The sequence below is a fragment of the Panthera uncia genome, chromosome B1, assembly GCF_023721935.1.
Source record: "Panthera uncia isolate 11264 chromosome B1, Puncia_PCG_1.0, whole genome shotgun sequence".
Classification (NCBI taxonomy): domain Eukaryota; kingdom Metazoa; phylum Chordata; class Mammalia; order Carnivora; family Felidae; genus Panthera; species Panthera uncia.
Genome location: NC_064811.1, coordinates 64,040,728 through 64,066,694, shown reverse-complemented (window position 1 = coordinate 64,066,694; position 25,967 = coordinate 64,040,728). Strand labels below are relative to the sequence as shown.

General features: G+C 41.5%; 1 protein-coding gene and 1 long non-coding RNA gene across 3 annotated transcripts; both read right to left on the bottom strand.

Moving 5' to 3' along the window:
* Positions 1–1,571: 1,571 nt before the first annotated feature.
* LOC125922380 (uncharacterized) lies at positions 1,572–6,914 on the bottom strand. Its single transcript, XM_049630036.1, has 3 exons — positions 6,291–6,914; positions 5,639–5,736; positions 1,572–3,676 (listed from the first exon to the last, which is right to left on the bottom strand). Exons 1-2 carry the CDS (start codon positions 6,912–6,914, stop codon positions 5,725–5,727), a joined length of 636 nt encoding a protein of 211 aa, XP_049485993.1. The 3' UTR covers positions 1,572–3,676; positions 5,639–5,724.
* A 2,634-nt stretch (positions 6,915–9,548) lies between these two features.
* LOC125922854 (uncharacterized) lies at positions 9,549–25,391 on the bottom strand. Of its 2 annotated transcripts, XR_007457804.1 has the most exons (4): positions 24,249–25,276; positions 19,909–20,120; positions 19,440–19,479; positions 9,549–10,163 (listed from the first exon to the last, which is right to left on the bottom strand). It is a non-coding gene; the product is annotated as an uncharacterized LOC125922854 (long non-coding RNA). The 2 variants fall into 2 exon arrangements; XR_007457805.1 differs by lacking the exons at positions 9,549–10,163; positions 19,440–19,479 and having other exon boundaries at positions 19,841–20,120; positions 24,249–25,391.
* Between the last annotated feature and the right edge of the window lie 576 nt (positions 25,392–25,967).

Below are 25,967 nucleotides of genomic sequence, written 5' to 3'. Positions count from 1 at the left end.
AGAACAAGACTTGCCACCTTCAACAAGGGATCTCTCTTTTAGAAGCAGCTCACGTAAACCATGAACGTGAGGGAGGGGGTGGGAGGGAGAAGAGGCCACGAGGTGAGCTGGGTGTGCTCCAGACACGCCCTGGACAGAGCAGGGAGGAAGCGACATGTTTTCCATAGTCTCCAGTCTCCTGCTGTCTCCCAGGAATTATTGCCAACCCTTGTCTCCTGCTAGGCGCCACTTGCCTCGCAGAAAGGCGTCCTACGGGCTGGGCGTGAGGGAACAGCAATGCTCTTTTTACCACCACCCTCCTCCCAGTCCGCTTCGCACGTGCTCTGGTAGGCAGTGTTCACCGCCCCCCCCCCCATGCACCCACCCCCTTTCCAGAGGCACGGGTCTGCATTCTTATCTCATATATGCAGGGCTGCCGGTGACCTCTCTCAGCTTTGGTTTTCCTCCTCAGCAAACTAAATCTGCAAAGAGCTGCCTCCTGGGTCGCGGTGAGGACAGAAAACCAGGGCGAACGACTTTTGGAAAGCCAGTTTCTGAGCAGATGGTAAGGGATAACTTCCAAGAGCCGGGGTTAGTTTCATTTCAGTCTTGGACATCCCAGAGAGGTCGCAATACCTTTATTAGGGAGCATTCTTTTGACTCACAAGTCTGGAGAACTGACCCAAGAAGGACCAACAACTCAGGTTCAGGCCCCAGCTCCACTAGGGGAGCTAAACTCTCTGGGTTCGAATCCTGGCCCCTGACACCGGGCAGATAATTTAACCGGTCTGTGCTTCAGGCCTCCATCTGAGAACCGAGAGTGGTAAAGGAAATTCTATTCATAAAGTTATTGAGAGGGGTGAGGTGATACTTAGCAAGTGCGGAGAACAACACCTGGCGCATATTAAATACTTAATTCAGTGCGGGCTATTGCCACTGTTAGTAACACTGCCTGCGTTTCCTTTTAAAAAATTTGGGACTTGTGCACCCGCTTTCAAAGCCACTCAGCGAAGGCTACAGGAATTCTCGAAGTTTCTAGGGAACCCGGAAGGAGGTACTGGAGGATAGAGGCAGGAAGAATCTGTTCAGGTATTCAGGGATCGCTTCTACTGAAGGAAGGGCCCGAATGTTCCAAGCAGGGGCGGCAGGCAATCCCCATTCCCTCCTCCCCTTTGCGGAAGAGGCAGCACTTTTGTGCCAGGAGGCTGATTAGACTTCCATCCCTCAGTCGTCAGGGGGTCCTTTCGTTAGAACTGATAGCGGCGCCGCGTTAGAAACGCAGGGATGTGAGGGCAGCAAAGGCTGAGGCAGTTCGACCCCGCACGGAGGACACGGGATGCCTCGCAGGTTAACTCAAGAGCTGCAGCCAGAAAGCCAAGGTGTGGGTGGGCAGAGAAGCCCGGGGCACCACGCCGCCGGTCTGATCGGGGCCCAGGGCCTCTGAGCGACGCTGCCCCTTCTCTGCCTCGAAGGGCGGCGGCTCAGCAGCGGGCGAGCTCTGGAGCGTGCAGGGCAGCCGCGGCCCTCCCCTCCACACCCAAGTCTGGGGAGCGAGGTGGGCCGCTGCCCGGGGGACTTCGAGCACAGCGAGTTCTCTCACTCCCACTGCCTCTGGCCCCGCCCCGGACGCCCGCACGCGGGTTGCGCGCGGAGCATTATGGGCCGCAAGGCCGACGGAGCCCCTGTCGGGGCCGGGGCTGCGGTGCTGAGCTTCCTCCCCGGGCCGCCCGCCGCTTTCGCGCAGCCGCGGCCCGGAGCAGGCGCGTTGTTCGCCCCCACGCCTGTAGCCTCGAGCTCTGGGAAGTCTCCCGCCCAGGCAGGGGCCCGGTGACAGAGGTCAGTTGTGGGCTCCTTATTGCTCTTTCTTGTGTAGGATCCCACGGGTGGTGGTTAAGAGCTCCAAATTTGGCTTCCTAAACACTTCTATTAGGAATCTACTAGCTCTGTGTCTTTGAGCGAATCGCCTAACCTCTCTGAATTTGAGTGCCCGCATTTGTAAAATAGCAAAAACATTTATCTCACAGGGCGGCAAGAGGAAGCCGGGGTTCAGATCCCAGCTGGACTTCTTGCTCGGGCTAGTTAGCCTCTCTGTGCGTCTGTTTCCTGTGAAGGAAGGGGATCTGTGAACTAGAGAGAATAGCGTTTGACTCAGAGGATTATAATTAAATGTGATAAGCCTGGCAGAGCATTCGGCCTAGCATGCAGCAAGAGCCCAAACAGTTAATTACTTAAAGTATCTCAGTGCTTGCCACTTTGAAACCTAGATAAATGTAATTTTTAAATCTTGCTTTTCCTGCTTCACTTCCCTCATTTTCAGAGAGAAACAGTGCACAAAGGTGTGTGTGGGTATTTGGGGTGATAGTACCCACAGAACTGGGAAGAATTAGCTTGTGGCCGAAAGTTAGATGACACTTCCGGAAGCTGCATGCCTTTCCTTCCTCCTAGCTTCTCCTCTTCAGTTTCTAGGGACAAGGTAAAATAATAGGAAAGGCAGAGAAAAGGAGCTTGGAACATGAAAGATTCTCAACAAACGTTTCTTGAGTAGAAAATGTCGTTTCAAATGTTAAGAAGATAAGGGGTCTGATGTGGAATGGGAGGCCCACGATTGGATGTGGCTTCCATGTCTCTGTGCCCAACTGCCAGTAGGCAAGTTGGGAGCATTTCTGTCTTTAGTCGTGGCCCCTGGGAGGGGGAGACCTAAAGGAGGGGTAGAAGAGAGGGTGGCACTGCTGTAGGGAACAGGTTTGGGGGGCAAGAGGAGTAAAGGTGCAGCCTACTGCATACGGAGAAGGGCTGCATTCCTGCAACAGACAGAGAGCATACCTGACTCAAGAGAGGTAAAACTCAGGTGAGGGGAAGAAAAGAGAAAAGATGCAAGGGTCAGTCATCCTGGGGTGCGTTAGACCTTCAGCGGAGTGTTGGAATCTCTATATTCCCCAAAGCTTGAAAATTCGATGAGGAGCCCCAAAACTGTCATCGCCAGACATCCCTTAATCATCCTCGCAGCTCAGACCCTTTCAGAGTGGAGGAGCATACCTACATCACCATATGCCTCATCAGGGCCCCACTCCTTCAATACCAGTGACCTCCTCTGATTTTTCGGATGGGAGCATTTACATCCTTTTTTGTTCCCTATAGAGAATAGGATAATGGAGGATGATGTTTTACCCAGGAACTAACAGGACGTCCGGGAAAACCTGGCCCCAGACAGCGTTCAAGACCATTCCCTTCTGCTTTTTTCCTGAGGGCAGAGAATGCTGATGCAGCAACAGTCACCTAAGGTATTTCATAACCTTCTGCCTCTTAGTCTCCTCTCCTCTCAGACTGACTAAGAAGTGATGTTAGCGGAAAAGAGAATACAATAAAATAAAACCAATTCCTCAGTGTTTTGACCCCCCCTCCCACCACCAGCAAAGGAGACAACTGGTGAGAAGGAGCCACAACTTGGAAAAGATTTATTTTTCCTGGCCATAAATCTCACCCCCTTGTTCCTCTGCCCAGCGAAGCATGATAAAGTCCTTTTCCATAAAGTATTCAGTATTAGAGCCACAAAGCTCCCCCAATCAGTAGCCATCTGCTTCTACCATAACTGCTGCTCCCGAAGCAGGGAAAGCAGCAGCAGAGAAAGGGCACCACTGTTAGGCTGCTGGACAAATGAGGAGACTGAATAGCTTTGGTTTTCCTTGTGTATCTGTATCTATAGAGACAGGAGAAGAAAGGCCGCATTATATTGATACAACAATTGTAAAACAAAACACGGAAGAGGCATCTAAAGGGCAGTATCGCATGCATCAGGGGTCCCCAGATAAAAGGGGAGCTAACAGATTTATAGAAACCTTTAATTGGTTTTCAATTGAAAGCTAAAGAGGCTGGGGCAAAGCTGTGAAGAGTGGCAAAGTGCCCTCCTTCAGCCGTCTGGGAGGCGTGATCGATTTCATGGAGGGAGAAAAGAATAAGGAACCGTCCTGCGCCTCTGCGAGAGCAGGGAGCCACGCCGTGTTACAAGCTTTTCTCTTTGGCTAGGGAGTTATGATATGATCATAAGAACAGAGTCTCTCAGTCTCTCTTTTTCTTCCTCCCCCTCCCTTCCACCTTCCCTTCCTCTCACTTTCCCTCAGACTGGCAGACAAGTGGAGAGGGAAGGAAAGGATGCACAAGTAAATCTATTGATCTTCAGAAGAAATAGATCCCAGCCTAAAAACACCCAGCTTTAAATCTGTTCATCTGCCAGGAGGGAGGCCCCTTTGACAGGAATAGGAATCCCACCCTCACCCCACCCAAATCCTCTCCTCTCTCTTTTTCTAGACTCAAACAGGAAAAGCAAAAAAATCTCAGGAGACTCTCCACTGCGGTAGTACAGTGAGAAGTCTTTGCTTGTGCCCACTGGGGTTATTTCAGAGCAGACGCTCCACTCAGCCCGCCACGAGCGCCTTAACCCCTTCCGGCGCAGCCCATCGCGGCTCCAACTGGGCTCGGTTGGCAGTGCCCCACCCACACAGTACCCCCCACCCAACCGTCTGTCCATCCTTCTGTCCCTACGGCTGATTTATTGACCCTGACCCTCCGTTATCTTCTTCGATTTCCTAATTAATCGCAGATAAAAGGCAATGGTGCAAATTACAATGATGAAGGGCTGGAAGATGGTTTTGATCAAAATGGGAGAAGGGAGATATGATTAATTGGACGTGAGAATGAAATCTCAAATGCGAGGAACAGGCCTCAGGGGGTCAAACCCTGACCCCTGAATGTTGTGGGTGAGCCCTTCTGCCTGCTTTAGCGCCTTCATGAGGAGGTAGTCCCTCAGATTAGGTCACTTGGGTCCCAAGCCTGTGGAGGAGAGAGAACTGGGGTTCCTCTGGGGCTTCCAAACTCTCTAGGTGCCTGCTGCCCAACCCACTCTCCCCCCTCCCCGGACATACTCTGCTGCTGCCTCTGCAGAATTTCGGGATCCCTGGCCAGTGATTCCACTGTCCAACAGGTACGCCTTTTGGCTGAAGTGCACCCAGTTATTGCATAAATGCCTGGCAAGTCTCTCACAGTTTTCCTGTCTTTGAACATTCCTCTAGTGAGTGGGGCTAACTCTTTGTGAAACTGCAGGAAAACAAGTCTAGTAGGTCAGAGATTGTATTTGTTCGTGTAAGGGATTAATAGAGCCCCTTTCTGATGCTGCTTTCCAGAATTACATTCGGGATTAAAAAGCAGACACGGCACGGGCACACATTTTGCATACACTGGTGGTTGTGATTAATGTTTCCGAGGGGATTTGTGCTGGGAGCTTACGGAACGTGCTCTCGGGGGTCTAATGCCCATTGGCCGCGGCGCCGGGGTGAGAGGAGGGTCTGCGGGCACGCGCCAGAGCACGGGGGATTAGAGAGGACCTCAGATGGGCACAGACGCCCGGTGCGGTGGCCTTTTAGTGCCGCCCCGGCACCCGGCAAAACTGCTTAGGAGGAGGAAGCTGTGAGAACTGTCCCGGGGGGGCGGACTTGGGGTTTTTAGGGATATGTGTAAAGGGAAGATGCCCTCGAGTGGCCTGACTTTGGGGTGGGAGAAAGGGGCTCAGTACCAAGCCTCTGAACTTCATACATCCGTCCTGTGAGAGGAGTTCGTTCCCCACTCCCGGTTCAGGGGAAGCGCTGCTCCCGGACGCGTCACTCACCGGCAAATAAAGAGTCGCCCGGCCCTGGCCCGTGAGAGAAAGACCTCAACCCCTGCCGCCAGTCTCAGGGCTGCTGTGTCGGGCACTCAGAGGAGCATCTGTGGAGAGGAGCGGGAGTCTAGGCTTGAAATGCATCCCCTTCCCCAGCATCCCCCAGCGGGCAGCCAAACCCTTCCCCGAGCGTGTGCAGGGACGAAGGAAGGAGAGGAAAGTTCCAGAATGGAAGGAGGGACACGGAGGGTAGGAACGGAACCTGGCAGGCAAAGTAAAAAGAGAAGCAAATGGGAAGCGAGAGAGGGTGGTAGGAAGAAGAGGAGAAAATGGGGAAGGGGGCGGCCGCAGCTGCTGGACATTACCGCTCTCCGGCAGAAGGGGGCACTCCGCCCGCCGAGACAGCCTCCCACTGGGCTGCGGCGGGATCCCCAGCAAAGCCCGCCCTCCAGCCCCAGCTCAGGGGAGTTGGGCGCCCCCTCCTGGCAGCTGCACGGTCGCTCCCCGCGGTCTTGCGGGTGCTCCGGTCCAGCTACTGCTCGGCCAGGACTGGGAGGTGGTGCGAGGAGGAAGGCCAGGGACGGAGAGTGGGTGTGAGGGCGCCACGAGAGTGGCCCGTCTTTCCCGTCTTTTCCTGCCCCCTCCGCCGCGGCTTCCTCACCTGGGGCCTGCAAAGCTGCTTCCCCGTGAGCGCGGCTCCCGCGTGCCCCTCCGCGGCGGGGCTCCCGTCCCAATCAGAGCCAGTGCAGGAGCCTGCCGTCCTCTCAAAGCAGTCCATCCTGGTCTCTGCCGCAGCAGCTGGGAGGGAGGGAGGGAGCGACCGCCGGCTGCTGCTGGGCGGCGTCTGGGGGCCTCGAGCCCGACGCGAGGAGCCGCCATCTGGAGCCTCGGCAGCGGGAGGGGAGGGGTGCGGGTGCGAGGGAAGGGGCCTAGCGGCCGGGACTCGGGCCGAGGCGGGCAAAGGACGGGAGTCTGCGGCGCGGGAGCGGCCCGAGTGCTTGCGTGTGTGGCGGAGAAGGAGAGAGGGGTTTGGCCCTTGGGGAGGAGGGGCAGAGGCCTGCCCCTGCCAAGGCCCCCGAATTTCGAGGCGGTTTCGATTGGCAGGTCTAGCGAAAGAGCGGGGGACCCAGCAGGCAGTTCCTCCGATCCCCGTTCCAGCCGTTTCCCCCGGGACGGGAGTGTGGAGAGCTGGGCGGGGTGGGGGCGGGTGGTGTGGGGAGCCAAAACACACCCGCTGTCCGTCAGAAGTGTTTTTCTCATTTCCCTTCCCTCCCACTTTGTTCATCCCACTTCAGGAAACATTCCTCTCCAACGGCGTGGATTTTTTGACACCTACACATTGAGACAACTACTCAGCCAGGACGTGGGATAGTCACTGATAGGATATCACCCTTGGGGACAAATACACTCTAGTTTCCAGTGGACGGTGGAAGAGGAAGGGGATGAGGTGAAGAAAACTCTTCTTGGACATTTAGCATAGGGAAGGAGAGAATGGGGGAGGGGTAGGAAGTGTGGTTCCTCCCCTTTCATTTCAGATCCTTCCAGTGTTTTTATATCTTTAACTTAAAATTCCCGAGTTTGAATGGGAGAGGCGAGCAAACTCAAGGAAGGAAAAAGGTGTGATGAGTATAGGAGAGAGCCAAGGGATCTGTTCAGGGAACTCCAGCTCTCCAGAGATGCCCTCAGCCATAGGTTTTAGCCTAGTGTAAGGGGAGCTGATTGGGTACATCTGCTGTGGCGGGAGATCTGAATTAAAAAAAAAAAAAAAAAAAGACTCCATGGCATTAAAACATTAAAATATACTCCCCTCCCCCAGCTGTCTCCTGTCCGGCAGAATGGCATTATGTAAAAGATCTGGCATGTCACCCAGTGGCACATCTGGTAGGTGTAGATGGCATTCATTAGCACAGGGCTTCTACTCTGCAGCATGCCAAAGCCCTGACAGAGATACCCGCTGCCAATCATTCATTCGCTGCCAATCCCTGAGCGCGGCCGGGCGGGATGGCTCCCTTCCACCCTGGCACCAGGACTAAAGGAAACAATGTGTTGAGATATGAAGAGATGAAAGCGGAGCTGAGGATGCAAGGCACCCAACAGATGTATCCCGTGAGGAGATAACGGTGCGAAGAGTCATTTAGCAAGGAAGCATATGCAGGATCTCAGGAGGGAGGCTCGGGCAGGGGTCCGCCTGACTAGGACTGAGCGGAGGGAGGGGCCGGGGAACCCCTTCAGAAACCTCAAAGTTGAAGTTTCTTCTCTGAATACAAAGACCACCCCCCAACCCTAACTGTAAGACCCTCTCCCCATCCTGTGTGTACTCTGTTCATCTAACCAGCTCTGAAAAGATGAACTCAGTCAGTCCTCCCTAAGGCTTTTGGTTACCAACATAAAGAGAACCTTTAAAACCTGCTGTTTTTAATGTTGCACCATTCTCTTTGCCTTGTAATTTGAGAGGGGAGGGAAGCTGTCAGGCTCTCTACTGAATTTTAAAACATATAGTGTGTTGGGGGGCACCTGGGTGGCTCAGTCGGTTAAGGGTCTGACTTCAGGTCATGTCTCTCAGTTTGTGAGTTTAAGCCCCACGTTGGGCTTTGGGCTGACAGCTCGGAGCCAGGAGCCTGCTTCAGATTCTGCGTCTCCCTCTCTCTCTGCCCCTCCCCCATTCTCTCTCTCTCTCTCAAAAAACAAATAAACATTAAAATTTAAAACATACAGTGTGTTGGGACCAAAGTGTTTCATATATTAGCAACATGGATGAAGAAAGAACTCTAAAGGTCTTGATTCCTAGCCTTTCAAAGGGGATAAAGATGAACAAAAGAAAGCATAAGGGATTATTAAAATGGCAAAAGATAGATAAACATAAAATCTAGGATAAAGCTTGCCTCTCAGGTTGTCCTTTTTCTTAGTCTGAGTGCCGATGACCTAGCTGGTCAGTGTATTGTTTTTCTTTATGACATGTATTATTTTATAAATATTCTTTTCATCTACCCAATATTTAATAAAGCAACAACAAGAGTCAGAGGTTTGAGGGTTTGTGGAATGAAATTTTTTAAGTTAAGTCTAACAGTTCTTTATTGCATATGTACTTGTATATAATATATAAAAATATAGTACTCTTTTTAGTGTAAGTATATACTATGAAATGTTTGGGGCATTCTTATACTGGTTCATGGTCACAACATGACTGCTATAATTATCCAGACATCACACCATTGTTCTAAGCATGAAGAAAGGGACAGGGGCAGAGAAAAGTAGTTCTTTCCTTTTATCAGTGAAGGAAAAACTTTCATTTTTCATTAGCCAGACCTGTGTCACTTGCCTACAGATACCCGCAAAGGAGTCTGGGGAAATTAGCCTCTAAAGTGCAGAAAGATGAGGATAAGGGAACTAGGAATGGTAATGGAGTTGTAATGCAGGGTGTCTGCCAAAAAGTCAAAGGCAAAGAAGACTTAAAATTAGCACCAGGAAAAAGCAGATTATCAGGTTTTATCATTGTTTTAAATAAGAGTCTTTTGTTCTCATTATAGTTATTAAAGCTTATCAGTTAGGGATACTGTACTTGAATTAGTGATTTGTGAACTTAATCAAATTATGTTTCAGAATAAGGGCTCAAGCTTAATTGATATATTCATAAAACAGTTGATATAAAACCTTGTTTAAATAAAATTAACCTTTGGAAAAAAGCATAAATAGAATTTGTTTACAAACTTAAATGGAAAAAGGAACATGGATTTTTTTAGGACTAGAGTTTTAATACCAACTCTGATACTTACTAGATGTGTGACTTTGGGCATTTTACTTGTCTAAATCATATGTCCTAATCTATAAATGGGAAATAATAGTATCTTGCAGGGTTATGGTGAGGCTTAGATAGGCTTTATTTATTATTTTATTTTATTTTATTTTATTTTATTTTATTTTATTTTATTTATTTCATGAGAGAGAGCACATGAGTGGGGGAGAGGGGCAGAGGGAGAGAGAGAATCTTAAGCAAACTCCATGCTCAACATGGAGCTCAACATGGGGTCAGATCCCTGAGACATGGGATCCCTGGGACATGGGATCTCTAGGACACTGGGATCATGACTTGAGCTGAAATCAGGAGTCAGATGCTCAAGTGACTGAGCCACCCAGACACCCCAATAGGTTTTAAAATGTAGTAATTGTTAGGGACCCAGCAGGAAACAATTCAGTCCAAATGAAGAGACTATTTAAAAAGATGTGGGCATAGTTATGGGAATAAATGAGATGATGAAGCATACAGAAACAGCTTAGTAAGAAACTCTTTGGAGAGAAATTAGTGTTTCTGGACTGCAACTGTGAAGGAGTGGCCCAGTGAAATAGAGATACAGCTACTGCCAGAGAGCAAGTGGTATAGCAAAAAGGAAGCAGGAAAGAATGCCAGTCTCTCTCTTCTCAAACATTCCGGTTTCATGTTGATATCTTCCATTGGCCAAACCCAACAGGAAACTAGGTGGCAAGGTGTTGGAACATGGTGATGAGTCTGCATGGCTCAGCTTCTGAGGACTTCGAGCTAGGCATAGAAGGATACAGACTGAATCTCAAGGAGACAAATGGAGAATAATCAGCACACAATTGTTATTAGTCATAAATAAGATTCTCAGAGAACCCTCTCCGCAAACATTTTTTCAACTGAGAGTAAAAACAGGCTTTGCAAACATAAGCATCCAAGTTTTTAAGAATCATCTTTCACAGCACTTTGGCTGAAAGGTTCCTACTGGCACTCATGAAAGATTTCCTGAGGTCTTGGCAGACTTTGCAAGCCAAGACCTAGAATAATTGGAGAGTACGCCCTATGAACTTCCTTTGGGCATCCCCAGGTCTCTCATCATTTTGTGGCTTCCTGTGTCAGGATCAGTCTTGCTAGGCCTGGTTAGTCACTTGCTGACTGTTACTTTCAAGGAAGCCAGCCAGGCTTCAGCAAAAGGTGACTACCTCATAACATATCAACCTCACAGCAACAGGAAGTCCTACTAACTTCTCCCCATGAGTTCAGAGTCTTTGTGGACTTCAGACTGCAGTAACTTTTCCTCTTTCCAACTTTGCCATCCCTATCCTTTCCTCCTAAACCTGAATTAACCAACCCAGAGATAAAATGATAAAAGAGGACAGTGGTAGAGACACCTATTTTCTTCCGTAATTTTAGATAGATATTATAACTAGTATCACAGTCTTCAGTGTTCACTCTGGATATTAACAAACAAAAGCCTCATTTCTGAATTTCTAGAAACTAAGAGTTTGAGAAATTGAGAGTACTGATAATAAAACTAGCAGTCACTGAATGCAAACTGATGCAGGCACTCTGGAAAACAGTATGGAGGTTCCTCAAAAAATTAAAAATTGAGCTACCTATGACCCAGCAATTGCATTGCTAGATATTTATCCAAAGGATACAAAAATGCTGAATAAAAGGGGTACATGCACCCCAATGTTGTAGCAGCTCTATTAACAATAGCCAAATTATGGAAAGAGCCCAAATGTCCATTGACTGATGAATGAATAAAGAAGATGTGGTATAAATATTACTTGGTGACTAAAAAGAATGAAATCTTCCCATTTGCAACAATGTGGATGGAACTACAGTGTATTATAAGTTTTGAAATAAGAGAAAGACAAATTTCATATGATTTCACTCATAATGTGGAATTAAACAAAACGGATGAACATAGGGGAAGTGAAGGAAAAATACGATAAAAAACAGGGAGGCAAACCATAAGAGACTCTTAAATACAGAGAACAAACTGAGGGTTACTGGAGTGGAGGTAGGTGGAGGGATGGGTTAAATGGGTGATGGGCATTAAGGAGGGCATTTGGTGGCATGAGCACTAGGTGTTATATGTAAGTGATGAATCACTGGGTTCTACTCCTGAAACCAGTACTACGTGGTATGTTAATGAACTTGAATTTAAATTATTAAATTAAAAAAAATACGTTACTTAGGAAAAAAAAATTAGCAGTCATTATTTCAGTGGAGAGAAACAAATTAACTCTAGAAAAGTTAGTGAGAAGCAAGCATGAATACTTTTGTAAGTACCATATACAACTAAACAATACAGGTAACTGAAATAGACCAACTTCTGACATGACAGAATGGGGAGCTCTGTTGAACCATCCCCCAGTGAAACTAGTGAAAATTATATATATACAAAAAATAATCCTTTAAAGGACCGCCTGAAGGCAAATAGCAAATGAAGAAAGGTATATTCAAGAAAATCTATGAAAATTTGGTAGGATCAATTAAAGTCTGTGGTATTTGAACCAAGAGCACTTCCTTCCTGCCTCTTACCAACTCAGTGGGGCATAGACTCAACTGCAGACTGCTACAACCAAGAACATAGGGCTCACTTTATCCTCCAGATCCGAACTGGAGGATTTCTTTTTGTTTTTGCTTGTTTGTTTGTTTGTTTGTTTGTTTTTTCAATTAAGAGCAAGATTTCTGCTTTTCTAATCTTGCCCCTAGCTTACCTGTCTCAGGTGAGTGTGGTCAGGAGGTCAGAACTTCCTTCTTCTGCCTAAGCCTTACTTGTGGAATAGAGGTTCTACTTTGGGTATGGTGCTTTGGGAATCGTGGGGCCCTGGTGTCACTCAGAAGCTTGTCATTGGCCCTACCCCAGGAGACCTAGTTCAGAAATTTTGCCTGTGGGTGGAGGGGGGGAACCAGTCATGAAGCAGATAGCTACTTATCTCTTCCTGAAAGAATTGATTTCATTTGTAATAGAGTAGTGAAGTTTAAACCTAAGGGTGACTTTCAAGAACTGTATAGGTTGTGAGGTGTCTCTCTGGCTCAGCAAGTAGAACAGGTGACTCATGATCTCAGGATTGTGAGTTTGAGCCACATGTTGGGCACAGAGATGGCTTAAAAACAACGATAACAATACAACAGTATAAGTTGTGACAAAAGGTAATTGGAGGGGATTTAGTATAGCCAAGACTGTAAGCCAGCTAGTTTGTATGAATGAACTTGGGAATAAGAGTTGGGAGGAGTCCTCCTGGGTTTGGCACAGAGATCAAACACTGAACTCAGAAACTATTCTTTCCAAGGAGCTACAATATGATTGAATTAGTTTGTAGAATAATTCTGCTGTTTTTTTTTCCTTTATTTCCAGCTTTATTGAGTTTTAATTGATAAATGAAATTCTATATATTTATGCCATGTAAGGTGGTGATTTGACATACATATACAGTGTGAAATGATTACCATAATCAAGTTAATTAATACATCTATCACCTTATATACTTACTTAATTAGGTGAGAATGTTTATTAAGATGTACTCTCCTTACAAATTCCAAGTATACAATGCAGTATTATTAGCTGTAGTCACCATACTGTACAATACATCCTCAAAACCTATTCATCTTATAAGTTTGTATCCTTTGATTAACATTTCCCTATTTCCTTATTCTCACCTACTTGCAACACCCGCCCTCCCCACCCCTGCTGCCAACAGCCCCTGGCAACCACCATTGTAGTCTCTGATTTTATGAGTTTGGCCTTCTTAATTTTTTTATCTTTTTATTTTTTAAAAGATTTTATTTTAAAGTAATCTCTACACCCAACATGGGGCTCAAACTCACAACCCTGAGATCAAGAGTCATTCACTCCACTGGTTGACCCAGGCAGGTGCCTCAAGTTTGATTTTTTTAAAATTATCTAAGTGAAATTATACAGTATTTGTCTTTCTCTTCTGGTTTATTTCACTTAGCATAATATCTTCCAGGTTCATCATGTCAAAAATGGCAGGATTTCCTTCTTTTTGATGGATGAATAATACTCCTTTTTCTTTTCTTTTTCGTCTGTGTGTGTACCACATTTTCTTGATCCATTCATCCATTGACAGAGACTAGTTGTTTCCATATCTGGGTTATTGTAAGTAAGACTGCAGTGAACATGGGAGTGCAGATATCTTGCAATATACTGATGCAATATTATAACCATTGCAATACTGATGGTTTCCTTTGGATATTTACTTAGAGGTACGATTGCTGGATGTTATAGTAGTTCTATTTTCAATTTTTTGAGGAACCTCCATACTGTTTTCCATTATGGATATACCAATTTACATTCCCACCAAGAGCATACAAAGGTTACTTTTCTTCACATCCTTGCCAACACTTGTTATTTCTTCTTTTTGGATAATGGCCATGCTAACAGGTGTGAGGTGATATCTCATTGTGGTTTTGATTTGAATTTCTCTGATGATTAGTGATGTTGAGCATCTTTTCATGTGTTTGCCTCTTAAGCATCTTTTTTTGTGTACCTATCTTCTCAGGTCTTTTCTTCATTTTTAAATCAGATTATTAATTTTTTTGCTACTAAGTTGGATGAGTTCCTTCTCTTTTTGGTTATTGATCAAATATCAGCTAGATGGTTTGCAAATATTTTCTCCCACTTTGTAAGATGCCTTTTAATTTATCTTTTCATTATTTTCTATACAGAAGATTTTTAGTTTGATATAGCCCCAGTATTTATTTTTGTTTTTCTTGCCTTTGTTTTTGGTATCATATCCAAAAAATCACTGCCAGGACTGATGTTAGGAAGCTTTTTACCTATGTTTTCTTCAAGTGGTTTTAAGGTTTCAGGTCTTACAGTTAAGCCTTTAATCCATTTTGAAATTATTGTGAATGGTGTAAGTTTGTGGTCCATTTCATTCTTTTGCATGTGGATATCCAGTTTTGCCAAAATCATTTATTGAAGTGACTGTCTTTCATTGTGTGTTCTTGGCACCCTTGTCAAAGGTTAGATCAAGTATATGCATGGGTTTATATTCTGTTCTATTGGTTTATAAGTCTGTTTTTATGCCGTCGCTATACTGTTTTGATCATTATAGCTTGGTAATGGAGTTTGAAATCAAGAAGTGTGATGCCTCCTGCTTTGTTCTTCTTTCTCAGGATGGATTTGGCTATTCAGGATCTTTTGTGGTTTCAGACAAATTTTAGGACTGTTTTTTTTAATTTCTAGAAAATGTGAGGGCGCTATTGAAAACATTAGGGCAATACTCCAGGACTTATTAGAATTTAGCACCTGGATGTGGTCAGGAAAATGTGGAAGAGAATCTTACTTGTACCACTGTCATTCCGAGTAACTATAGGCTGTGCCACCCTAATCACAGAACATCAGAGGCTTAATATTGTATGTGTGTGCCTATGTGTATGTTTGGGAGGGAGGGTAATAACAGCAAACCTGAGGCAGGGAACTAATTCCCAGAGTTGCTACAATGAGGTGTCTACACTGTTTAGTTCCCATTAAAACACTACAAGGCATGAAAAGGAACAGGTAAGTATGACCCATATACTGGATAAAAAGTAGGCAACTGAAAATGCCTGTGAAAATGACCAGATGTCAGATTGAACAGAAAAATATTTAAAATGTTTAAATATTTAAAGTACCCATTACAACTATGCTCAAAGAACTGAAGGAAACCATGACTAATGTAAAGGGAGGTATAATGACAATGTTATATCAAATAATATAAGGAAAGAGATATAAATTTTCTTAAAAAAGAAATGGAAACTTTGTAGTTCAAAAGTGAAATAACAGAGATAAAAAAATTCACTGGAAAGGCCTAACTGTAGATTTGAACTGGCAGAAGAAATAATTAGTAGACTTCAGTATAAATTCATAGAGAGTGTATAAGCTGATGAACAGAGAGAAAAAAAGAAGGAAGAAAAATTAACAGAGCCTGAGAAAAGTATGGGACACCATACGTAAGTGTACCAAAGTGTGTATAATAGTAGTAATATCACCAGAAGGAAGAAGAAAGAGGAAGAAAAATAAGAAATAGTAACTGAAGAATCCCTAAATTTGTTGAAAATCAATAACCTACACATCCAGGAACTCAATGAATTTCAGTAGGATAGATGAAAAGAGACCCATAATCGGCACATCATAGTAAATATGGTGAAAGTCAAAGGAAAGGAGAAAATCTTGTAGGCAGAAAGAGGAAAATGACATGTCACTTATCAGAGAACCTCAATAAGATTAAGAGCTGACTTCCCAGCAGAAATAGTGGAGGCCAGAAGGTTATGGGGTACCATATTCCATGTGTTTAGAGAAAAATACAAGCCTGCTTGGTTAAACCAGCTCTCTGGGAGCTATTCCCACATAGCCCCCTGAGTGGTGTGCCATGTCTTTCTCTTATCACTCACTGTTTTGTGAGTATAAGAAGTATCTTTAAAGTATATACATCTCTCTATGCTTTTATTTTGTGTCCATACCTGACTGATCACCAGAAAAACTCATTTTAAGTAATATAATTATTCCTTATAATTTAACACCATATACAAAATTTAACTCAAACCAGATCAAAGACCTAAATGTAAGAGCAAAAATTGGAAAACTGTTAGAAAAAAACATAGGGGTAAAATCTTCATGACCTTGTATTTGGGAAAGGTTTCTATGACATGGCACCAAAATCACAAACAACAGAGGAAAAAAAATAGATAAGTTGCGAATTGGCAAATCGTATATCTGATAAGGGTCTTGTATCTAGAGTATAGAAAGAACTCTTACTACTCAGTAGTAAAAAATTAAATAACCCAATGAAAGATTGACCAAAGGATTTGAATAGACATTTTTCTAAGGAAGATAGAAAGTGGCCAATAATCATATGGAAAGATGCTAAACATTATTATTCATTGGGGAAATGCAAATGAAAACTTAAATGAAATGCTACATCACACAGACTAGTGTGGCTCTAGTAAAAAAAGACAGACAATAACAAGTGTTAACAAATATGTGACAGTTTCTCAGAAAGTTAAACATAGAGTTATGTCATCCAGCAGCATTATTCATCACAGCTAAAAAGTGGGAACAATCCAAATGTTCGTCAACTGATAAATTGATAAATTATTTTATATTCAGAGAATGGAATAATATTTAGCCCTAAAAAGTAATGATGTACTGATATAAGCTGCAACCTGGATGAATCTTGAAAACTTATGCTGAGGGAAATAAGCCAGACATAAAAGAACAAATATGCTAGGACTCTATTTATATGAGTTAATTAGAGCAGTCAAATTCATGAAGAAATGTAGAATAGTTGGGGGAGAAGGTAGGGAAGTTACAGTTTAATGGGGTATAGAGTTTCATTTGGGGGTGATGAAAAAGTTCTGATGATAGATAAAGATTGCAAAATAATGTGAATGAACTTAATTCCACAGAATGGTACACTTAAAAAGGGTTGAGATGGTAACCTTTATGTATATCTTACCACAACTCAACACAAAGTGAGGAAACATTTTCTGATAGAATTTTCATTGTGGGAGAGACTAAAGAGACACCTGTGGTGGTAATATATCTATATTTTGCTTTAACTGGTGAAATATTCATTCTAAGTAGACTGTGAAAAGATGACTAGTTATCTCCTATCCTTAGAGCAGTTGCTAAAAATGCTATGCAAAGAGAGATAGTCAGAAACATAATAGATAAATTGAAATGAATACCCAAAAATGTTTACATAACCCAAAAGAAGTCAGTAAAGGGAAAACAGAGTAACAAAAAACAGATAAATGAACAAAAAGAAATAATAAAGTGGCAGACCTGAATGCAAACATATCACTAATCACGTTAAATGCAAATGGCCTAAACACATCAATAGAAAATACAGACATGGTCAGAATGGATAAGAAAAAAAAAAAAAAACATGAACCAAATTTATGCTATCACAAAGCAATCATTGCAAATATAATGACATAGATTGAAAGTAAAAAAGATAAAACATAATACCTGAAAACATTAATCAATAGAAAGCTACAGTGGCTATGTGAATAGCTCACATAGATTTCATAGCTAAAAAGTACCAGGGATAAAAAATGATCATTTATCATAATGATAAAAGAGACACATTATCAATAATTCATACAGTCTTAAATCTGTATCCACCTAATAACAGTGCTTTATATTACATATGACAAAAGTGAAAGCAATTACACAGTTATATTGCAGATGAAAAAACTCTCACAGTAATAGTTGAATGAATAGAAAGAAAATAAACAAAGGTGTAGAATAATTGAACATCACCATCAAACAGTGGGACTTAATTTTAACTTCTGGAACACTCATCCAAACAACAGTAGTAATACTTCTTTCCATATGTACATGGTTACTAAGGAAAAACCAGATATCAGAAAGATAGTAAGCAAGAAACAAATAGGAAAATTTCCAGACATTTATAATTTAAACACATTTCTAAATAGTCCATGCATCAAATTGGGAATTTTAAGATAAATTAGAAAATATTTTGAAATGAAAGAAAATAAAAATGCATAACAAGATTTGTGGGACAGAGTTAAAGTACTTAGGAGGAAATTTATAACATTAGATGCTTACATTAAAAAAGATTAAAGTCTCAAATCAATAGTCTAAGCTTCTGCTTTAAACTAGAAAAGGGAAAATAAACCCAAAAGAAGGAGAAGAAAATAAGAAAGATAAGAATAGAAATAAAAGAAATTTAAAAAATAAATAGAAATTATAATCAATGAAAACACAAGCTGGTTCTTTGAAAAGATTAATAAAATTGAGAAACCTCTAGCAAGACTGAGAAGGAAAAGGCTGACTATAAAACGATGGACAAATCTATGAGATTAGATGAAATGCCAATTCTGTGACAACCACAAACTACCAAAACTCACCCAAGATAGAATAGATACCCCGAACAGTACTATAACTATTAAGAAGCTGAAATCATAGTAACAAACAAACAAAAACAAAAACAATCTTTCTGAAAAAGAAATCTCCATGCTTACATGGCTTAACTGGTGAATGTGCTAAATGTTTAAAGGAGACTTAACAGTAATTCTACACAATTTATTTCAGAAAATAAAAGAGAGGGAAATATATCACAATTTTATGAGACAATGTTCTGAAACCAAGTCAAATATGGGAAAAAACCAAACCAAAATATTTCACAGATCAATAGCTCTCAAGAACATAGACACAAAGTCCCCAGTAAAATATTAATACGTTGAATCCAACCATCCAGAAAATGAAAGTGACACTAAAGAAAAATGAGATTTATCCAAGAAATGCAAGGCTGGTTCAATATTTGAGAGTTAATCAACTTAATCTACCTTATTAACAATTTCACAAAGAAAAATCCACATAATTGTGTCACTTGATCCTTACATAGTATTTGATAAAATTCAACATCCATTTTTGATAAAAATTCTTTGCAAGCTGGAAATAGAGAACTTTTCATAAAAGACAACTACAAAGAATCTGCAGCTAATATTGTACTTGCTGGTGATAGAATGTTTCCTATGATTTTTTTTTTTTTTTTGGTACAAAAAAGGTAGTTTTATTAAAGTACAGGGACAGGACCCCTGGACAGAAAGAGCTGCACTGGGATTGTGAGGAGTGATTGGTTTTATATTTTTAAGTTGGGAGGGGTAGAGATAAAGGAAGTTTCCAAAAAGATTTTCATATGTTAAAGAAGACTTATAGTATAGCTGACTATTGTCAAGTTAAGGTTTTTGTTGTTGTTGTTGTTTTCCCTCTAGGAAGGCATTGAGATAGTTGGGAGTTCCTGGAGGAATGTCATACTCTGCCTGTCTCAAGTATTTGTCAATGGGCTGCAAGTTGTAAGGAGATTTAATTTTATCCACATTTTCTTTTGCTTTTGTTCTCCACGTCAGTCCCCTCTGAACAATTTTGACTCTTAAATCTTTAAGGTTGTTGAGAGTGGAAAGTCTTATCTTCTCTAACTTCTTCCTGCTGAGTAGGGGCATGGAGTTTTCCCTACCTATGGCTCAACATTGGTCAGTTGGGGAATTTTTATATATAGGAGTTACCAAATGCAGGGAAGGAGTCTAGGCACCAGGCAGGGAGACACTGGAAAAGAAAACAAATAAGGTTAATATTATTATTATTCCTCATAATATTATGAGGAAAATAAAGCCCAATAAAAAAAAAAAAAAAGCCTTTCATCATTGACCAAAATTTTCCTCCACTCCAGGAGTTTAACCAATCACTGAAGAAGAGAGACAGAGACAGACAGAGAGGGAGAGAGAGAGACAGATCGATCATATAAAGCACCAATTGGAGTATTTATATCTTTTAACAATCCTGTTACATTTTTGTGATAATCTGGAATATATACACAACATTCTGTTTTTATGATAGCACATGTTCCACTTTGTGCAGCAGTTAAAATATCTAATGCCATTTTATTTTATAAAAACTGCATTAAGCATTTGTGTTACTTTAGTATTTAATAGGGGAGTGCTATTTTGAGTGTAATTTAGGTCTTTGAGTGTGTACTTATTAAGAGCTTCCATGTGCCAAGTGACGTGCTCTAGTCCTTCATTGTCATTTGAAGAGAAGTTTGAGGTCTTCCACAGATTCACGGCAACGAGAAAGCATGTTAGCAGTCACACTATATTCCAAGTTTGCACTGAGGGTCGCAGTCCAGATGAGAAGACTCAGGCTGAATGTTGGGCACCAAAATAATGTGATTTGATGTGGCTTAGGGTCTGGAAATGAACCGTCAAGAAAGAATTGTTGAGATATTTTTGGTGCAAAAAGAATGGCTTTATTAAAGTACAGGAACAGGACCCATGGGAAGAAAGAGCTGCACTTAAATGTTTCCTATGACTGGTAAAAGGCAGAAATGTCCACTTTCATTATTATTATTGAACATCATCCTGGCAGTCCTAGCCATTTCACTAAGTCAGGCAAAAGAAATTAAAGATGTTTGGGGTGGAAAGGAAGAAATAAACTGTCCCTGTTTGTAGGCGACATTATTTCCAACATAAATAATTTCCAGGAATTTGTTTTTAAAATTTTAGGACAAATGTATGAGTCAAGCAAGGTCACTGAACACAACTTCATAAGGTCAGTACACAAAACAATCATTGTGCATGTTGCCAATGAACTATTAGATACCAATTTTTTTTTAAACTTAAAGAAGTTTCTGACAAAAAGGGGAAATGCCTATGAATAAATCTAACCAAACTGTGTAGTATTTATATGCTAAAAATAAAAATGCTGACCAAAAAAAATCAGAGAAAATTTAAATAATAGAGAGATATGCCTTACTTATGGATTGAAATACTCAATGTAAGAAAATTGTCAATTGTTCCTAAATGTATGTATAGATATAACACAGTTATCAAAATTACAGGGGGATATTTTGTAGATATAGACTAGATTATAAAATTTATATGGAAAGACAAAGGGAATAGAGTAGCTAAAACAATTTTGAAAAAGAAGAATAAATTTAGAGAATTTATATTACCTGAATTCTAGACTTACTATGAAGCTACAGCAATCAAGACAGTGTGGTATTGGCAAAAGAAGAGACAAAAAGAACGGGATAGAGAATACAGAAATAGACCCATAGAAATAAAACCATTTGATTTTTGGCAAAAGTACAAAAATTATTAAATAGGGAAAGAACAGTTGTATCGACAAATAGCGTTGGAAAAATTGGATGTTCATATCCCAAAAAAACCCCAAAAAACAAAAAAACACCAAAAACCTTTCCAAAAGAAAACAACTAAATTTCACACTTTATACCAATATTCATGCAAATAGATCAGCTCTACATGTAAAGCCAAAAACTATAAAACTTGTAGAAGAAATATAGAAGCAAATCCTCATGATGTGGCATTTAGCAAAGTGTTCTTAATCATAATGTCAAAAGCATGCTTGATAAAAGAAAAAATATAACTTGGATTAATAAACAGCCTTTATTTGGGCAACGCTTTGGTGAGTTTGAGCATGAGACTGTCCAGAGGCCACAGATGGGGGCCATCACTTGGAAGAGGGCAAGAGAACTTGTAAGGGTTGGCAGGTAGGAGAGGTGAGGTCATTTAGCAGCCCGACAGGAGGATTCTCTAGGTCAGAGAGTTCTGAAGAGTTTCAGCACTTTAGGGTCTTTATCTTGTCTGTGGCTAATACATGTATGTAATTGTATGGGGTAGCAAAGCAGGCAAGCTATACATGGCTAAAAAATCTGCTTATTTGGGGTAAGTTTAGAACAGTTGGTTGTGTGAAAATTTGAGTTTGACACTGGTGGGATTTTGAGCTAATGAGTCACAGTCTGCTGTTAAGAAGTAAACAGCATAGAAGACAATGCACAGAGGCCATCTCTGGGTATATAACAACTGGGTAATGGGTAGTGGCTAGAAGAAATTTGAGCACATAGTAGAAAAATCTAGATTGCCTTGAGGAGACAGTTGGTCGAAAAGGCAATTCTGGTAAAGATTCAGAAGGAAAAGAGGAACACATTATTGGAAACTGAAGGAATTTTATATATAACTGGAGGAATTGTTATATAGTGGTATAAAACTTGGCTGCATTGTGCTCTACAGTTGTGGAGAAAACAGAAATTGTAAATGATGTAATTGAATATGTTGCAGAAGAGTTTCCAAGCAAAGTACTGAAGATGCAGGCTGGTATTTTCTTTCTGCTTAGTATAATGCTAGAGGAAAGAGATAAATTAAGGAAGAAGCTGTGAGGAAAAAGGAGCCAGCACTTGATTTTGGAAGTTCTTGGTCTATCCAGATTGCAAAGGATGCTAACATTAGGAAATTCACTATCAAGAAAGTGTGTTCTGGAGAGAGAAGACCGAGTGTATGGCTGGATTAACTTGCTGAAACAATTAGGGTGTAACTCATGGATCCACTCAATCATCTGGGTAGAAGGCAGGAGTGATGGGGTTATCCAGGAAATATCTAATACTGTAGACCCTGTGACATACATGAGAGACCCACATGTCTTTTGAGAATCTTATATCAGCAGGAACACTGCTAACTTGGACTGAAAGGGACAGAAACAGGACATAATGAGAGAAAGCTGTTGGGCTTCCAAAATTACTCAAGCAGGAAATTGCAACTGCAAACATATGCTACCCTTCAGGAAAAAGTAATAATGATTCCAAGGGTAGAGCCACTGCAGGTTGGTTGTACAGAAGCCTATGGAGTCTTAGTGGGCAGAGCATTAAGACAGGGTATTATTCACAGCCCTTAAAACTTAACAGAATTTTTCATTATGTATTTCAAACTTACCTGGGACTAGTGACCCCTTTATTCCTTGCAATGACTCTCTTACTCCCTTAGGGAATGGGAATGTCTATCCTATGTCTAATGTTTATGCCCATCCCACCATTTTATTTTATTTTATTTTATTTTATTTTAATTAATTTTATTATTTTATAAGTTTATTTATTTATCTTGGGGGGAGAGAGAGCCTCATATGTGTGAGGACGGGCAGAGAGAGAGAGCGAGAGAGAGAATCTCAAGCAGGCCCCACGCTGTAGCACAGAGCCCAGGTCAGGCCTTGATCTCATGAACTGTGAGATCATGAGCTGAAATCAAGAGTCAGAGACTTAACCAGCTTAGCCACCCAGGTTCCCCCCACCATTGTATTTTAAAATACAATCAACTTCTTCTCTTGTTTTACATGTCCACAGAAAGAAATTTTGTCCCAGGATGGATCATATTCAGAATGTAACTCATACTTGATGTAGATGATGAGATTTGGAACTTTTGAGCTGATGATATTTAGATGAGGTTTGGGACTTAGAATTGATGCTATAATGAGTTGAGACTTTGGAGGATGTTGGGATAGAGTGAATATATTTTACATGTGAGACAGATGTGAATTTTAGGGGGCAGAGAACGGGTTGTATTGGGTTGAATGCTGCTGCTCTCCAAAAAATATATCCACATTCTAGTCCCTAGAATCTGTGAATGTGATCTTACTTGGAAAAAGAGATTTTCAGATGTAATTAAGTTAAGGATTTGAAGATGAAATCATCCACATTATGTGAATGGGCTCTAAATCCAGTGTCAAGGGTCCCTTTTATAAGAGACACACAGAAGAGAGACATGATCAAAGGTGAGGAGAAGGGCATGGAAAGAGGGAGGCAGAGATTGGAGTTATGTAGCCACAAGCTAAGGGATTCTTGGAGCCATTAGAAGTTGGAAGAGACCAAGAAGTTTTCTCCCTTAGAGCCTTCAGAGAGAACAACACCTTGATTTTGGACTTCTAGCCCCCAGAACAGTGAAATAACTAATTTCTGTTGTTTTGCTACAGAGTTTGTACTAATTTGTCATGGAAGCCCTAGGAAACACATATATGGTTTTAGGTTTAGAGCTCTGTCAAGGGAATCATGCTAGCATTACAGAATAGTCCTGATGTACATTTAGTTTCTTTGGGTAGGTGTGGGATCCTGGGATTCTTGGTTCTGGAATGATTAGGACATGAAAAATACAGCCCTTAGTTTACATAGATCTCTTCATAGACCCCATACAGAACAAACTCTTAGGAAAAGCTTAAGATTCTATGTCACATACAATTATGCATCTTATTGGGCAACATACAATACTTCTGAAAGAGGTATCTTGTTACCAGACTTCCAATTTGGGGTGGGATTGTTTCTAGAGTACAGGAATACCTGGAGATAGCATCAGATTCCACAGGTAAAGGGCTCAGTCCCACAAGATGCCTTCCACTTTAGATGCCATTTGCAAGCCCACGTTGTTACCTGTACTTCCAAACAACCGGCTATAAATCAGAGGTTCCCATAACCCATTCCTTGGGTTTTGATGATTTTCTAGAACAGTTCACAGAAGTCAGAAAAACATTTTACTTACCTTATTACTAATTTATTACAAAAGATATTAAAGTATATGAATCAACAACCAGATGAAGAGATACATGGGTGAGTCCTGAGCAAAGGAGCTTCTGTCTTGGAGCTTGGCTCCTGGCATTGATGGCATGTGGACTCATTCTGGCTCCCAAACTTGGAAACTCTCTGAATTCCCTTCTTTTAGGTTTTTATGGAGGCTTCGTTACATGGTCATGATTGATAACTCATTGGCTGTTCGTGATTGATTCAGCCTTTAGCCCTTCCACCTCTGCAGAAATCAGGGGGGAACTAAAAGTCCCACCCCTCTGGTCATAATTGGTTCCCTTGGCAACAGTTCCAGTCTTAGGTGCTCCAGAAGTCACCTTTATTAACATGAATTGTGGTAGAATAGGAGTTTGTGTGAATAACAAGATACCTTTTTCAGCTTTATGGCTCTGAAGCAATTTCAGGGCCTGAGAATAAGAGACCAAATATTATAACAAAAGATGCTCCCATTACTCTTACAGCTCAGGGAATTCCAGGGTTTTGGGAACTGTGAGCAAGGAACTGTGAATGAAGACCAAATATATATGAGAAATACATTTTGGCCATCTGAATGATCAAATATATATATTTTTTATAAATTACAATATCACAGTTGGCTATGAGATTTTGTTTGTTTCTCTGTTTTGAGAGAGCTAAGTATTCAATTATGTTGATTTTAACTTTAGAGTCTTTCTGTGTCTAAGAACAAAAACAAAAAATCCCTAGATGCTAGCTGAAAAATCTCAATCAAAAATCTAAATAAGTATTGCAAAATAATTCCTAATATTTGAATTTTCTCTTTTAACCTAGATTTTAGATGCCACTGACTATAACCTTCATGTTAATTAATTTCAATCAAATGGAGATTATGATTTTAGCAAGAAATGTCAGAAAGAATAAGATAAGAAAAATATGTCAACTCTCACTATTCACGTTGCAGCCTTTAGCTCCAAAATAATAGAATGAAAGGCTATCTAAATTTATTCATAGAAAACAATTACTTCCCATATCTGATTCATTACCATATAGCCATGTTAAGTCATGGTAGATTCATTTCCTTTATTTGCTTTCTCTGAAGGCATTTTTTTTTCACTTTACTGTTTACTGCTTGTCCAATATTTTGTTTTTTCTACTATTCTTTGTTCAAACTGCAAAAATCTGAAATAGAAATATAATATAGAAGTATAGGCATCAGCTAACATTTTCTATGGCATATGGTACTTCAGATGCCATATGTACCAGTGTTTAGTGATTCTGGCAAAGAGGCATAGAATGGTGAAGTCCAACTGCCAGGATTGCTGAAAACAAATATGTAAATGCTCCAGGGCTTTTGTTATTCATAACATACCTCTAACACAGCACATACAATATGCTGTTCATTCTGTAACTAGTATAACTAATAAACCACATTTTCCTCTCTAATTTTTTAAGGCTTCTCCAAGTTTGTGTGGTCTTCTGCCTCTAACCTTGAACCCCATTATTGAACTCTGCCTTTCATGAAGCTCATATTAATGAAAGAAGCCTTAGGAGAGTGCATCCGTCCTTTTCAAGGGCATTTATTTATTTTTCAAATTAAAATCCAAAGTTCTGCGGCTTCTTCTGTGGAACAAAGAAAATGCACTGGGCATGTTCTCTAGACAGTCATTAGGAGAAAGCAGCTAACACCAGGAAAGGCAAATTTGGGCAGAAGAACAGGAAA